We start from the raw sequence: 13030 nt of genomic DNA, 5'->3' as shown, positions 1-13030 counted from the left end.
ATTCCTCTTGAAAGCTAAAGACGTATTGTAGTTTTCCGCAGTTTGCGTAGTACATACGTAGTAATTTAAAAGGCAAGTTTTAGTGTTAGCCATTTGTGTAAGGCACTCAAAGTTAACTCTTATTTTTAGTTAGTTAGTAGTTTTATATTTTTACGTTCAGACCACAAGTGGCTGATCTTTGTATCCCGAAGTGCGGGAGCGCCTGTAACATCGTGGAAAATAAAGGGTAATTTAACCCTTCTCATCTTGTCATCCTTGCTACACTCCATAGGACATAGTTTGTAGTTAAACTCACTATCTAATCAGGACACTTCATGTTCGCCAAACAGATTAAAAGAAATACAAGTCCCTACAGTGGCGCCCGAACTGACAGGGTGTTGGATGATGATTCTCCTTACCCAGGATTTAGTGATTGGGTCCCCTAAAACCTCCAGTAGCCCTTAAAAAGGAGGAGTATATAAGGTATTTCTCCCACCTTCTTGGCGTGCCCTCGTGGTGTGGTGGTCTGCACGCTGTGTCGGTATTCCAGAGGTCCGCGGTGAAGGCGTTTGCTCATTTTTTATCTCTCCAGCTTCCAAAAAATCCTAATGTCTCTACAGAAGTACAACTTAAATAACTTTTTATCCTTTAATTTTTAATAGTGTACCTGATCGATATAATTTGTAATGCATTTAACTGATACATTTTACAAATATTTGTTTAATTTTTTTTGTTAAATAAACTAAATAAACAATAACCCAACTGAATGTAACTTACTACCATTGTGTCATACGACAGTATAAATAAAATATAGTAATGATGCACTTACGTCCATCTACGAGTTCTGTTGTCAGCGGTCGAAGGTTGAAGAACTTTCCTCCTAAGTAAAGGGCCGATGGATCAGCATTTGTGATATCAGCCTCTCCGTCTCGTATCTTCTTCACACAGTTTAACCTATAGCAAAACATAACTTTAATGTCATAAAAAGAACATGTTCTTTTTACATTTTCTTTTTAAGATTCAAACTTTCCTATGATATGTAGGTAAAAATAGTTGGTTGCATATTGTTGTGAAATGCCTAGCTGCGGTGAGATAGCTTCTCCGCAAAGCGAGGTTAGGGTTGCCAGAAAGTGGCAGAGAAAGGCAGAGTTGCCCTATTTGGGGTCAAATCATCCATTTGGAGACAAAATCGTCGATTTGAAATAGACGGAACCAGAACATTCTAGAACTCATTCTTACCGGGTTTTTCCTCGGGAATGTTCTCAAAGGTAGGTTAAAGCTATAAATATACCTTGCCTGTAAGCGGAAAAGTATGCAGAGTTCAGTAGTAGTGTTTTTAATCCAAAGATTAGCTTGGCCGAACCGGGTCGGGAGCTGTACTTTAGTGCTTTTCCGTGAAGTTGTCTTCACCGTTGTAGCCTGAATGCTGTGTTTCTGATTGTTTCAGCGTGTTTATCGCAGTTTTTCGACGGCTGTAAACGTGTTTTCGGAACTCTTCTGTGTAAGACTAACGAATAAATTGTGTTTTTATTCTTCATCAAGTGTTATCGTCAATTACTCCAAATCTACGAATCGGTAGAACGCAACAATATATTATACAAGCATTATAATAATTATCATTGTAAGAATTAAGTCCTCAAAAACACACATGGATTCGTAAATTATTAATAGCTGATGTTATAAGGATTGCGTCTGTTGTTGTTAGACTATTGATTAATTTTATGTAAAGAATAGTTTTAAAGGTCAAGAATTAGTTCTTTATATTGTAGGGTTTATATTTATTTTAACTAACATTTATTTTAAGTTTAAACTATCTTTCCTGTCAAGCCTTACTTTCCCCTGGAACTGCCAATGCCAGAATATGTAAATTTGAGTAGAACGCGCAAGCATTCAAATTATCAGCGGAAGTATTATGATTTAAATAGAAGGAAACAAGTTCGGTGTGTGATATTCTTACTTAGCGAGCGCGGAGGTAGTTAGCGAGAATTTGAAGGACCCCGCGTTTCGGCCTATGTGCTTGGCGGGAAGTAGTGTTAATCGTTCCAGTGAGCTTCAAGTCTGCTGAATTAGCAGCGGTATTGTAAAACGCGGTGAGTTAGTTATTTTAGAGAGCCTCGTAGTTAGAATCTTGTCTTTAGTTTCTTTTCAAGTTATTATTTTTATTTGACTGCCGAGTTGGCACCGTCTGTAAGCGTCAAGAGGAAGCAATTGTAATTTATTACGTTGAATAAAAAGGGACTTAAACCCTTTACAAGACTCTGTGTTTTATACAGCTTTCACAGTCACCTCTTGGTTGCGTGCAAGTTGGAGGCGCGCAACGTTATAATATCATTGCGTTCCCAAAACGTAGGCCGCAAGAGAATTTTAGATGATCAGTGAAATATTTTAAACTACTCTTTTTCATATTTTATAATAATTGCTAATTAGTTATATACGTTTATTCATTATTATTTCATTATTACATTCAAAGAATTTGTTACGCAGAATAACTATACGCATGTGGATAGTGTTGAGTAACAATTACATATGGATCGCGAGGCAAAAATGGCTGGGAAATAGTGTATTAAATACTGTAGAATGCACACGTGCTAACCAAAATATAAAGGTATGCAGTTTGTTCTAAAACTACAGTGCTGAAAATAAAATCCTTCGCTCTAAATATTAATACGCAGTCTGACATTAAAGTTATAAAGGAATTTATTTTAACTGTGCGAATTTATTTAATTTGCTTAACAGTTAGTTTTATTTTTGAAGCAACCTTTTCCATCGCTCTTAATTTCAACCCATGCTTTCTTGCCAGAATGTTATTTCAGTTTCCCGCGTTATGCTAAGTAGGATATAGCGCGTTATGCTAAGCTGGTGTCTGATTTATGATAGACAGAGCGTGTTCTGTCTTTCGGCCACTTGTTTGCTAATATTTAAGCTTGTTATTTTATAGCCGTGCGTATTAATTGCTGTTCCGTCTACGTCGGCGGTATGGCCAAGAGCCAACTCGCGTTAATTATTTTTGTGCAGATTCGGCTGATTATTTAACTTAAGCTTGGTTTTTTAATTCTACATTTGTATTTTGAGTTACAGCCAAAAGTATTGGCTCAGATTGTAAACACAAGAAACGTCGACTATAAATCCTTTTCTTGAGTTGAATAAAAGGGTCTTTTTACTCTTTCCACGTGTTGTTATTGATACACTTTGAACGTAGCGAATAGTCGCTTGATAGTTCAAGTAAAATTCTAGCCAACAAAGTAACTTCAGTTTAGCTGGAATCTTACATACTTAACTATTACACTAAAAGAAAATGCATTTGTTTTATGTTACATCAAGCTATGAGATTTAAATAATTTAATTAACTTTCTTATCGAACATCGTCAACGTGTCAACTCTTTCTCTCTCTCTCTCTCTCTCACACACACACATATATATTAATATATCAACTTCTGCATTTAATTTTTATTTTAACTTGGAAAACGCCTTCAGTAATTCACGATTGTTTTATGCATGAGGCCATCTTCAATACGGGATGATACACAAAGTAGCTAGGCGGAAGCAATTTTCATGCGGAAGCACCTTTACCATCCGCAAGTCATATCAGATATTCACAATCGTCTGCTAATTTTATCTGCTAACTTCGAATGACTCGAATAGTCTGTCGCTTTATATTTTGCATTTGTTTTTCTAGATGAAAATATTTGTTTCATTATGTCTGCATGTTTTTCTGTAACAAATTTTTGGCCATTACTGCATTATGTCTGCATGTTTGTCTGCATTAAGATGATTTTTAGTTTAATTCAAGTTTTTTAGATAAGTTATGACATGTAACTGATGCCAAAAGGGTGAGCTGATTTTTAAGAAAAAGGTACTTAACAGCTAGAATAATTCTTTTCATTTGATCGATAATTTAGCTGAGTTGTACATTCCATTAAAAAATATATTACTGAGTTCATAACTCCAGTTTTTGACGTTAAAAAATTTTATATATAAATCTATTCAAAATTTGGGATCATTACGTTATACTGCTTTATATAAGGCATTTACAATCCAGGCGGCTTGGAGTATAGCTAATTCTCAGACTATGCATTATTCGATGTTGCCATTAGATTTGTAAGGTTTCTTTATTTATTTATTTATTTATTTTTTTTTTATCTTTACCGTCACTTCTTTTTTCCGTTTTCCCGCCAAAATGAAAATATAGTTCGCGTGTATTTAAGGCGAGGTTTTAGAATGTAACAGAGAGCGTGTCCTGCCTCTCGAAGCCATGTTACTAGGTTGCTAGATAAGGTAAGGTTTGCCGTCTTCGGCCTTGCGTTATAACTGCCGATAGTTGATATCCACGCCGATTAAGTTTTGTGTCAACTTTGCTTTAAATTGATTTGTGTAGCTTTCTGTTCCTAGCTCATTTCAAATCAAATTTTACAATTGACTTACCGTTACTTTAAGTTATTTCGTAACAAGTGGTTGGCTGAATTGTAAGGACAAAGAGTGCCTCATGTTCTTATTTAGTTTTAAATAAAAGGTCTCTTACACCCTAAGTTTCAAATGCTACTTAGAGTCAATTCGCTTAAACTCTACCAAGAATATGGATACTATGAATGATTGCAAAGAACACTTAACTTTGCATATTGTATTCTCTAAATAAACTAAACAACCTAAAGGAAATAAATGTATTCCTTAAAAACTTACAGCTCTATTTTACCTTTTAGTCATAATGATTATCGTAACAAAAGCACCGAATTTAAAATGAACAAGAAAATGCTTTATTTTTGGGAGATGCAAAATATTTTTACGTAATAGGTAAATGTTCCGATTTAAGAATGAAAAATAATCTCTGGTATATGTCCTCCACGACTTGCTCCACAAACTGCACTTTTTCGATAAAATTCGTAATCACTTTATCACATATCTGCTTATTAAAGTGGCTAATAACAAACTGAATTTCCTCTATGAGTTCTTTTGTCGTGAGTCTTTCTAGATTCTAACTTAAAATTTTTTGGCACTTTCTAAAACACTGTCAAGCATAATAGCGATGTTGTCAAGAGACCTACTGGAACGAGAGTATGTGATTTAACGTCTGCTGTAGAACATGAATCCTCAAATTTCTTTATCAATCTGCGAACTGTTGTTTCATTAGCTGCAAGTTCACATCCAAATACTGCACGATGCTTCCTACAGCCTGTTTATAACACTTGTAGAATCATTAGGTTTATTTTTCTATGCAGGAGATGTGAAAAATGTGCAGTTCCCTCTTCTGGACTCGAAAACTGGACCTCCCGATTACTCATCGAATGTGCTTCCACGAAGACCTGCGGAAAAGAGGAAGACAAAATTTTATACATGCCCCCCTTACATATCTTGTAATGAGTTTTCACAATCAAAACCTGTTGTTCGTTTGCGTAACGCTCTAAGTGGCAATACAGCTGCGAAATGAACTGACAGTGATAAAACGCGAGTGTTGCGAAGTGAAATCAAACGACATTCTTAAATCGAAACATTTAGCTGTTTTAAGCATGCAAAAATATTTTTCGTTTTCCAAAAAATAAAGCATTTTGGAAGCATATTAAATCCGGCACTTTGCTGGACATTTTATATACCCAATCAATATATTTTATTATTTAAATAGCATTTTATCATATAATCGACTAATAATTTTTGTGAGCATTTGCTTTGCTAGTTTAATTCATAAAAGCTGAATTTTATGTTACATGTGATGTACGATATAAAATAATCCTTTTTAAAAACCTCAAAAGGTGTTATTCTTTCAGTTTGTGATAAAATCCTGCCCGTTATAAATGAAGATCTGCTACATAAGAAGACGTTATTGCCAGTTGGCGATGCATAACATCTTTCATTAATCTTCCATAAAAGTGTTTTGCTCATCACAGTAACAAAATGAATTATTCATGTGGAATTTTAACAACATTAGCAAAGACCGTTATTTTATATTATGATTCTCATAAAAAATATAGATTTTACACGCCGTATTATTAAAATTTTTAATTGTATTTCATGTCTCTACTATCGGTCTGCATCCAGATTACACACAACGGCTGTGTTAAATCTTTTTTTAACAGTCTACAAATTGAAGTTCTTTCTCATATAAATACTTTTAATTCAAGCAGTAATGTATTTTTTAACATTATAATATTTTTCTGTTTGGAACACACTGTATATACGAAGGAAAGAAATAAATTAACTTCACATCTACATTTGTTCATTTAAAAGACTCCTATTTACAATGAAGCCTATTTAAAGATTATTATTATTATTATCTTTTATTTCTGTCTACCGTCACGAAAATTTTCAATAAAACAATAACAGCAAATGAGGAAAATGTTACTTTTTTGCATTTCATGTAAGCAATTTTATCTATTGCTATTAAAGAAGACGGAAGATAACGAAGAAAATAGCAGAAAATTGGTATTTCCTATACCTGTGACAAGCTACATTCCACATGAATATTTGAGGAATAGAATAATTGAAGCTCATCTCAAATTCACCTCAACCTCTTTCAAACGTGTGTGTCATTAGAATCAAGAAAAGAAGTTTCAGTCACCTTATTTAAAACATGGTAAACATATTTAAAAATATTCTAAAAATTCAATTAAGTGAATAAATGTTATTTTCAAAATAATCATAGCATGTGTACAGCTTCCACAGAATTTAATAGAAATGTCTGAAGAACATTACTATTTATTTTAAACTTATCAGTTTATTTTGCAAATTAAGAATCAAACGTAAGTAAAATACAAATGTTTTAAACAATAATTTCTAATACAGCGAATTTTTTTATTATATTGCCAATATCACTGAAAAATGCTCAAGTGTAATACTGTCCCATTTGAGTATTACTAAATACAATTAATGGGGCGAATATACGGATTTTTAAAGATATTCAATGAAATAAATGAATCCGCTTAAATGATGACTAGCTTGAAGGTAACAAAGTGAAGAAACACGTAGCTACAATAAAGAAGAGATCTGATTTGATTAGGTTTTCGATGTACTACTATTTAGGCCAAGGATATCCAAGACTTTAATTATTGATTCCAAACAGCGTGAAAGTTTTTGTATGTCATATAAATCCTCACAGTAGTTTTTAAATAAAGCAACGATGAATCCTTTCACAATGATCAAAAACTTCTTGCTAACTATTTTTTTGGGTCTACTTACTTAAACACATTAACATTAAGCTAATAAAAATCTAATCTCGATTCTACATTCAGCAATACAAGAAGAATAACTAATTTATTAATAATTTCATTATATATATATGCAAGATAAAAAATATGAAAGCAAAATTCGAAATTTAATTCACTGTAGCCTATTTTATTTTTTATTTCATTTGGAAACTTCATCTCTCTGTCCTAAAAATAGCGCTGTAAGTCTAAACTGCGTCCTTCAAATTAATCCTGCGATCTTACGTAACCCTTAATGCAGATGCCTCTTGACCAATCACCAAATTGTAAACCAAAACTAAAAACTGAATCTTCTGATTCCCTCCCTTCTTTCTATGAACTGATGCGTCACTTTTGCTTGTGCTTTAGTCTTGGACAGACGCCTTTCAGCAATCATATATGTACTGCTATATTTGTATCTATGGCAATAATAATCAAAATTGTAAATGTTCTTTAATAGGCACGATTAGAGTGCCAAGTGAATTGTGGCCACAAAATGGGAATTTAAATAAATAAAAGAAATTTAATCTGGCACGACTGCTGCTTCTTCAAAAATGGATGGACGCTCTAAGCATCAAGTATCTACGCCATCAGTATTTTTGCGCATTTACGTCTCGGTGTTCTTATTTCAGTGCTTCCAATATTGTACTGTCATTACATTCTTCGGCCAGTTGTAATTATGAAATCTACACGGGTTTGTTAAGCTAGCTTCACGTGAATCATGGGAAAAGTCCTGTTTCACCGAAAATTTTAATGCAAGTTTGTACCGCATTCACGATCAACTCATTCATGTCATGTCATCGTACCACAGTTTCATTACATGTATATATGAAACTACTGATATATATGAACATCTTAATAATACGTAAAGAATTAGTGTCTATTATATGTTCGCACATTAATAAGGTCCAAGATACATTAATGGGCAAAATTTATGAAAGAAAAATTTTATTTTTAATCTCAATTGAAAATATTCTTGCATTGTGTTCTAGTAGTGAAAAGTGAGTGGGTTAAGAAAGTAAGGTCAACGCCAGAGCCGATGTAACTTTCGCAACCGCACCGGGCAGCAAAAGTTTTAAAATTTATGAAGGAATCGGGCGGCAAAAAACCTAGCATCGGTCCTACAAATAGGTTATTCGGAAATCTCGAATTCGACTCCAGACGAAAGCATAGTTTGTGTAACTTCATTTTATCTATATAAACTAATCAAGAGCATTTCAATTCTTCAAGTGCAGTTCTGAGTATCTAACACTTTTCCCGCTTTCATTTCTGCTTCATGGCATTTTTTCCTGAAATATGTGAAGAACAGAACAAGAAGAGGAGCAGATCTTAGTTGACTAACGCTATTTTTTGCTACATGTGTGACTGGCGTAGGGATTTCGGAAGAGCTACTATTAAAAGGCTTTCAATTTAGGTGGGAGAGAGGAATTTGCCTATTTATTAAGATCAGCTCCATTTGATTTAATTATTTCGTAGAGTTTGTGTGAAATATGTTACGTTAGTTACGCATGCTATGTTAGTTAATTTCTTCCTCCAGAGCAAAAGCTATATCTGCATAAAAACCACACAATGAAGCATTTACCTCTCATGCAAGAAGGGAATGATGATGTTGTTTCTTAACAGTGCTACATAATTCTCGACTGTGAGGAAAATAGCTCAAAGCGTATCTCTGTTGACTTCGTCAAAAGAAAAAGGGGCCTAAAGATAATGACGGCGTAAATTCACACTACTCTGTCATACTTGGCAGATGCAGAGGTGTTTCCTTAATCGCCTGTTGGACTTTCCTCTCACCTAGATGCAACAGTTACAAGCATTTACAATTTAATTCAGCGAAAAAGGCACTTCCTTAGTCCGTAGGACATTTGACAATCGGTTGGCATTGCTTCCAATCAGTTAAAAATTATAATAGCCATTAAAAAGTCCAATTTAGAAATTCATGCCGTCTGTCAAAATCAGTTGATATCAGTCATTGTGGGTCGGATTTGGGAAGGATATAGCTTGAGGATGAGCTTGTAGAGACATTAGGTATTTTTTGGAAGCAGGCAAGATGAAAAATGAGCAACGCCTTCGCCGGGAATCGAACCGTGGACCTCTGGAATACCCGCCCAGCGTGCAGAAACACTACACCACGAAGGCAAGCTAGGAAGGCGGGAGAAATAGCTTATAAGCCTAAGTGACGTCACACAATGTTTTACAAAATGCCTCTACAAAGCCACTTGAAGAAGAACATTATAGCTATTCTGACACGTACACGCACACAAATTCTTTATTAGAAAGCATCCTATAACCTTCTGTACATTTCTGTGAAAACCGCAAGGTGCTACAGGTCTCTACGTTTTGAATTATCGAATTTTTACTTTTGGTGTTGGTGTTGGTGTTGGTGTATTTAATTATGGCAAAGCACACTAGGGCTAAGGGGAGGGATGCCCCTGAAAGCAACCAGTTTTGTATTCCCACACTGCCTAATGGGAGGGATGCCTTCGTGGAGGACTTTCTAAGGGAAACTGGCTCGTATACATGTTACACATGGGGAAAACCACGAAAACACCCATGCAGCCTGCCCGTTCGTGAGATTCGAACCTTGGACCGAACTACCATTATTCAGCGACTTTTACTTTTAGACTATACGGAGTGTGTATATGCCGAGCATAAATATAAGTATATTGTTAACAGTTTCTATAGTTTGCCGCCAGATCGCGTTATGGCCATTCAAAAGCAACTGGAATAGTGTAAACGAAATATATAAGAATGTGAAAAATATAAAAGTAATATTCGAAAATTACGCGCATGTTCTGAGTCGGTTTAAATCTGCTTCAGAAACTTTTGGTCAAGAAATATAAAGTGTTAATCAGCTATGACTACATCTGCATCTTTGAGACTCTCGAATTTGTCCCCAGGATGTTCTGCATCCAAACTGGGGCGGTGTGCATTTGGTAAGGATAAACTATACACATACAATATTGGTGAAATTTTTTGGTACCGCCTAATTCTTCCTATCCTGCCATAATTTTACGCGCAATCTCTGTCATCCTATAACCTATGTCCTCCTCATCCAAATTTTATTATTATTATTATACATACATATAGCAATAAATAAATACACTACAAATGAAGAAGTTCTAAACCAATATCAAAATATGCGCTGTGAGCTACAATAACTGGTCGTAATATGGTAAAATTAAAAATTTAAATACAATATATGTACTGGATATGTATTTGATTTAAGTGTTTTTAATTTTTACAGTATATATACACATATATATAATGAACTTTTTCTAAGGGCGAGTACCCATAATTCCCTATAATTACCGACTTCTGTAGAATTGGTCTTCTTACGAAGGGGCTGTTCGACATCTGTGTTTATTTATACCTTAGAAAAACTGGTTACTTTCAGGGGCAGACGTCTTAGAGTGTTGGCTGCACTCTTTCTCATTCTTTCCATATATCTATATATTTTTAAAATATATATTTTTAAATCTATATATTTTTAAAATAAAAATCAACCAAATTTTAAACAACCGTTTAGCTTTTAGTTTTTATCACCGTAGATTCAACATGCAGATAAAATATCTTCCTTCTTTGTGCAAGAAATTTAGTAGAACCTGCGTGCAAAATTAAATGAATTGAAACTCAACAGTAATATAATATATTCAGAAATATTAATAACAACGTGTAAGTCTCGATTTGCTTTCAGAATCATCCAACGAGTAAGCAGACTATAATGTTTACGGCGTTTCTTGTTTAAACGATCATTCATCTTTCTCCTATTAACTTTTAAAGGTGCCCGTCTGACATAAACAAACCGGTTGGCATTTTCTTAGTAATTTCTTGAATGGAAATGAATCCACCTTCATTGCCTTATAAGGAGAGATGTCTACTCACATGTCTGGCGCAATAACACAAGCGAAGGTCTCTGGAAGATCCCGGGCCATCAGGGCGCAGGGGCCTGCTAGGGAATCCGGTACACATACTCGGACAGCTGAAAGTAAAAACGATAAAAGAAAGTCAGAAGTTATTTTTTTGTAACGCGCACAATAAATTTTCAAAATAATAACAAAACGAGTGAGGCAATTTTCTATTTTAAGCATTCTAACCATTATTTCATTTCTACAGCACGGTATTGTATTTTATCCTCTATATCGTACTATTGTATTCTGTATTATTATACTTTTATTCCCACATTTTAAATTCCAATAGAAACGTAAAGTAGTTCAGTATTTCTTACGTGATATCAGATCACGATTACAAGCATAATAATCGTGATCTGATGCTACGAAGTGGAAATTTTTATCCAGTGCTCTACATTTCTATTGAAAGCCATTAACTTCAACAAGAAAAAGAAATTTTCATTTTCTGATTTCTCATACTGTATTAAAATATAATTTTTTAAAATAAACGCTTGTTTTCTTTCTTTTCTTAAAACATAAATTTGTTAACCTTTTCAAAAATAAATTTTAAGTTTTTTTTATCTGATATGACATTGATCCCATAACTCTTGAGTTCGATTCCAGGTGCAGGCGTCATGAAATTTATGCTAATTTCCCCTCCAAGAAGTCTACATGATATAACATTATAAAGTGTAAGAATATCAAAGCCGAAGCTATTGCCCTTTTCAAAAAGGTAAGCTAATATTTTATTTTGAAGAAATTTATGCAAAAAGGAAATGAGCACTGAAAATATTACATAAAATACCAATGTAAAGAAAGCGCCTTAATCTATACTCATTCCCCTCCATATCCAGAAAGCTTGTGGTCAAAAGTTCTTAGATAGAGATAAAAAGGAAGACATTAAAGCAAAAATGAAATCAGTATAGAATGCAAACCATTAAATAGGAACAAAAGGACAAAAAGTTATTAAGTTCGTCAAGCAGCTCTTTTCCAGGAATAAAGAATGATGCCAGACAAGGCACTACACGAAACAATATGAAGGCTATAAGGCTATTCATACAAAGGAATTGTAGAAAAAACTCATTGGAAGGTCGCCCACCACCGGCCGAGCGGAGAAGTCGCTGAATGCTGGTTGTTCGACCCGGATTCAAACCCAGACGAACTGGTTAGCCACAAGAGCGCTTAAAAACAACAAATTAAATTCTCTGAAATGTAGTTTTTGCGATACATTACAACTTTATACTAATCTCAATATTTTTCTTATTTAAAATTATTGTGTTTTTATATTCGAAACGATTTAGGAAAAAATTAGATCCGGAAAACACCAATATTATTAAAGTTTAATTTTAAATCTTAAAAGCATTACTGAGTAAAGTCAAAGTAGTAGAAGAGGTTCTGTGGAGGCTGCTCATGCAGAGAACTTCCTGGAGAAACTTCTTGGAAGTTCTTTGTTTCATAGTTGCGTCCCCACAAAAAGGACATGATGGTTTAGAGATAAATTCAAATCGAAATATTTTTCGATTTTTCATTAATTTATGATATATCTATGTTTGTTTCATTTTTTTTCTTTGAGGAAGAATTTTTTTTTTAAAAAAAAATCCTTCTATAAGAAAAAAAATGTTTTCCTAACACTTAGAAGAAAGTACGTATATGTACATTATTGAATAAATTACATCAAACTACACTTTCTGTTGACCTAAGATAATCAATCGACAAGCATGACCGCACATTATCTGTAGCTTATCCTTTCTGTTCTATTTACTTGATACACGCAGATCAGAACTGTTTACTTAGCATTATTTTTAATTTTTAAGCCGAACACAAATTCTAAAAACAAATTTCAATGATATTTGTGGTCTTTCTTGTTTGTAACTTCAGTTACTGCTTGAAAGTGTTGGGAAGTGAGGGAACTCTCCTACAATGAAAAGAATAAATTTCATAGATTTTATTCTTACTCCTGTTACTTCTTTTACATGAAGAAACAATTTCAATAAA

At 33.9% G+C, this 13030-nt stretch overlaps 1 protein-coding gene and 1 long non-coding RNA gene across 2 annotated transcripts in view; one reads left to right on the top strand and one right to left on the bottom strand.

Annotated features, from left to right (window-relative positions):
• LOC118181415 (transferrin-like) overlaps positions 1-13030 on the bottom strand; it is a 44825-nt gene that overhangs the window by 28638 nt on the left and 3157 nt on the right. Inside the window, exons 2-3 of the mRNA XM_085812807.1 lie at positions 11031-11127; positions 809-933 (exon numbers count right to left, since the gene is read on the bottom strand). Coding sequence (XP_085668933.1) covers positions 809-933; positions 11031-11127 — 222 coding nt within the window. The remainder of the gene's footprint in view (positions 1-808; positions 934-11030; positions 11128-13030) is intronic.
• LOC146997973 (uncharacterized) overlaps positions 11104-13030 on the top strand; it is a 54590-nt gene continuing 52663 nt past the window's right edge. Inside the window, exons 1-2 of the long non-coding RNA XR_015040179.1 lie at positions 11104-11265; positions 11660-11768. This is a non-coding gene — a long non-coding RNA (uncharacterized LOC146997973). The remainder of the gene's footprint in view (positions 11266-11659; positions 11769-13030) is intronic.

This window comes from Stegodyphus dumicola, chromosome 3 (assembly GCF_044657685.1).
Source record: "Stegodyphus dumicola isolate Sdum_Otavi_A_Nest chromosome 3, ASM4465768v1".
Taxonomy (NCBI): Eukaryota; Metazoa; Arthropoda; class Arachnida; order Araneae; family Eresidae; genus Stegodyphus; species Stegodyphus dumicola.
This window is presented reverse-complemented; position numbering and strand designations above follow the sequence as displayed.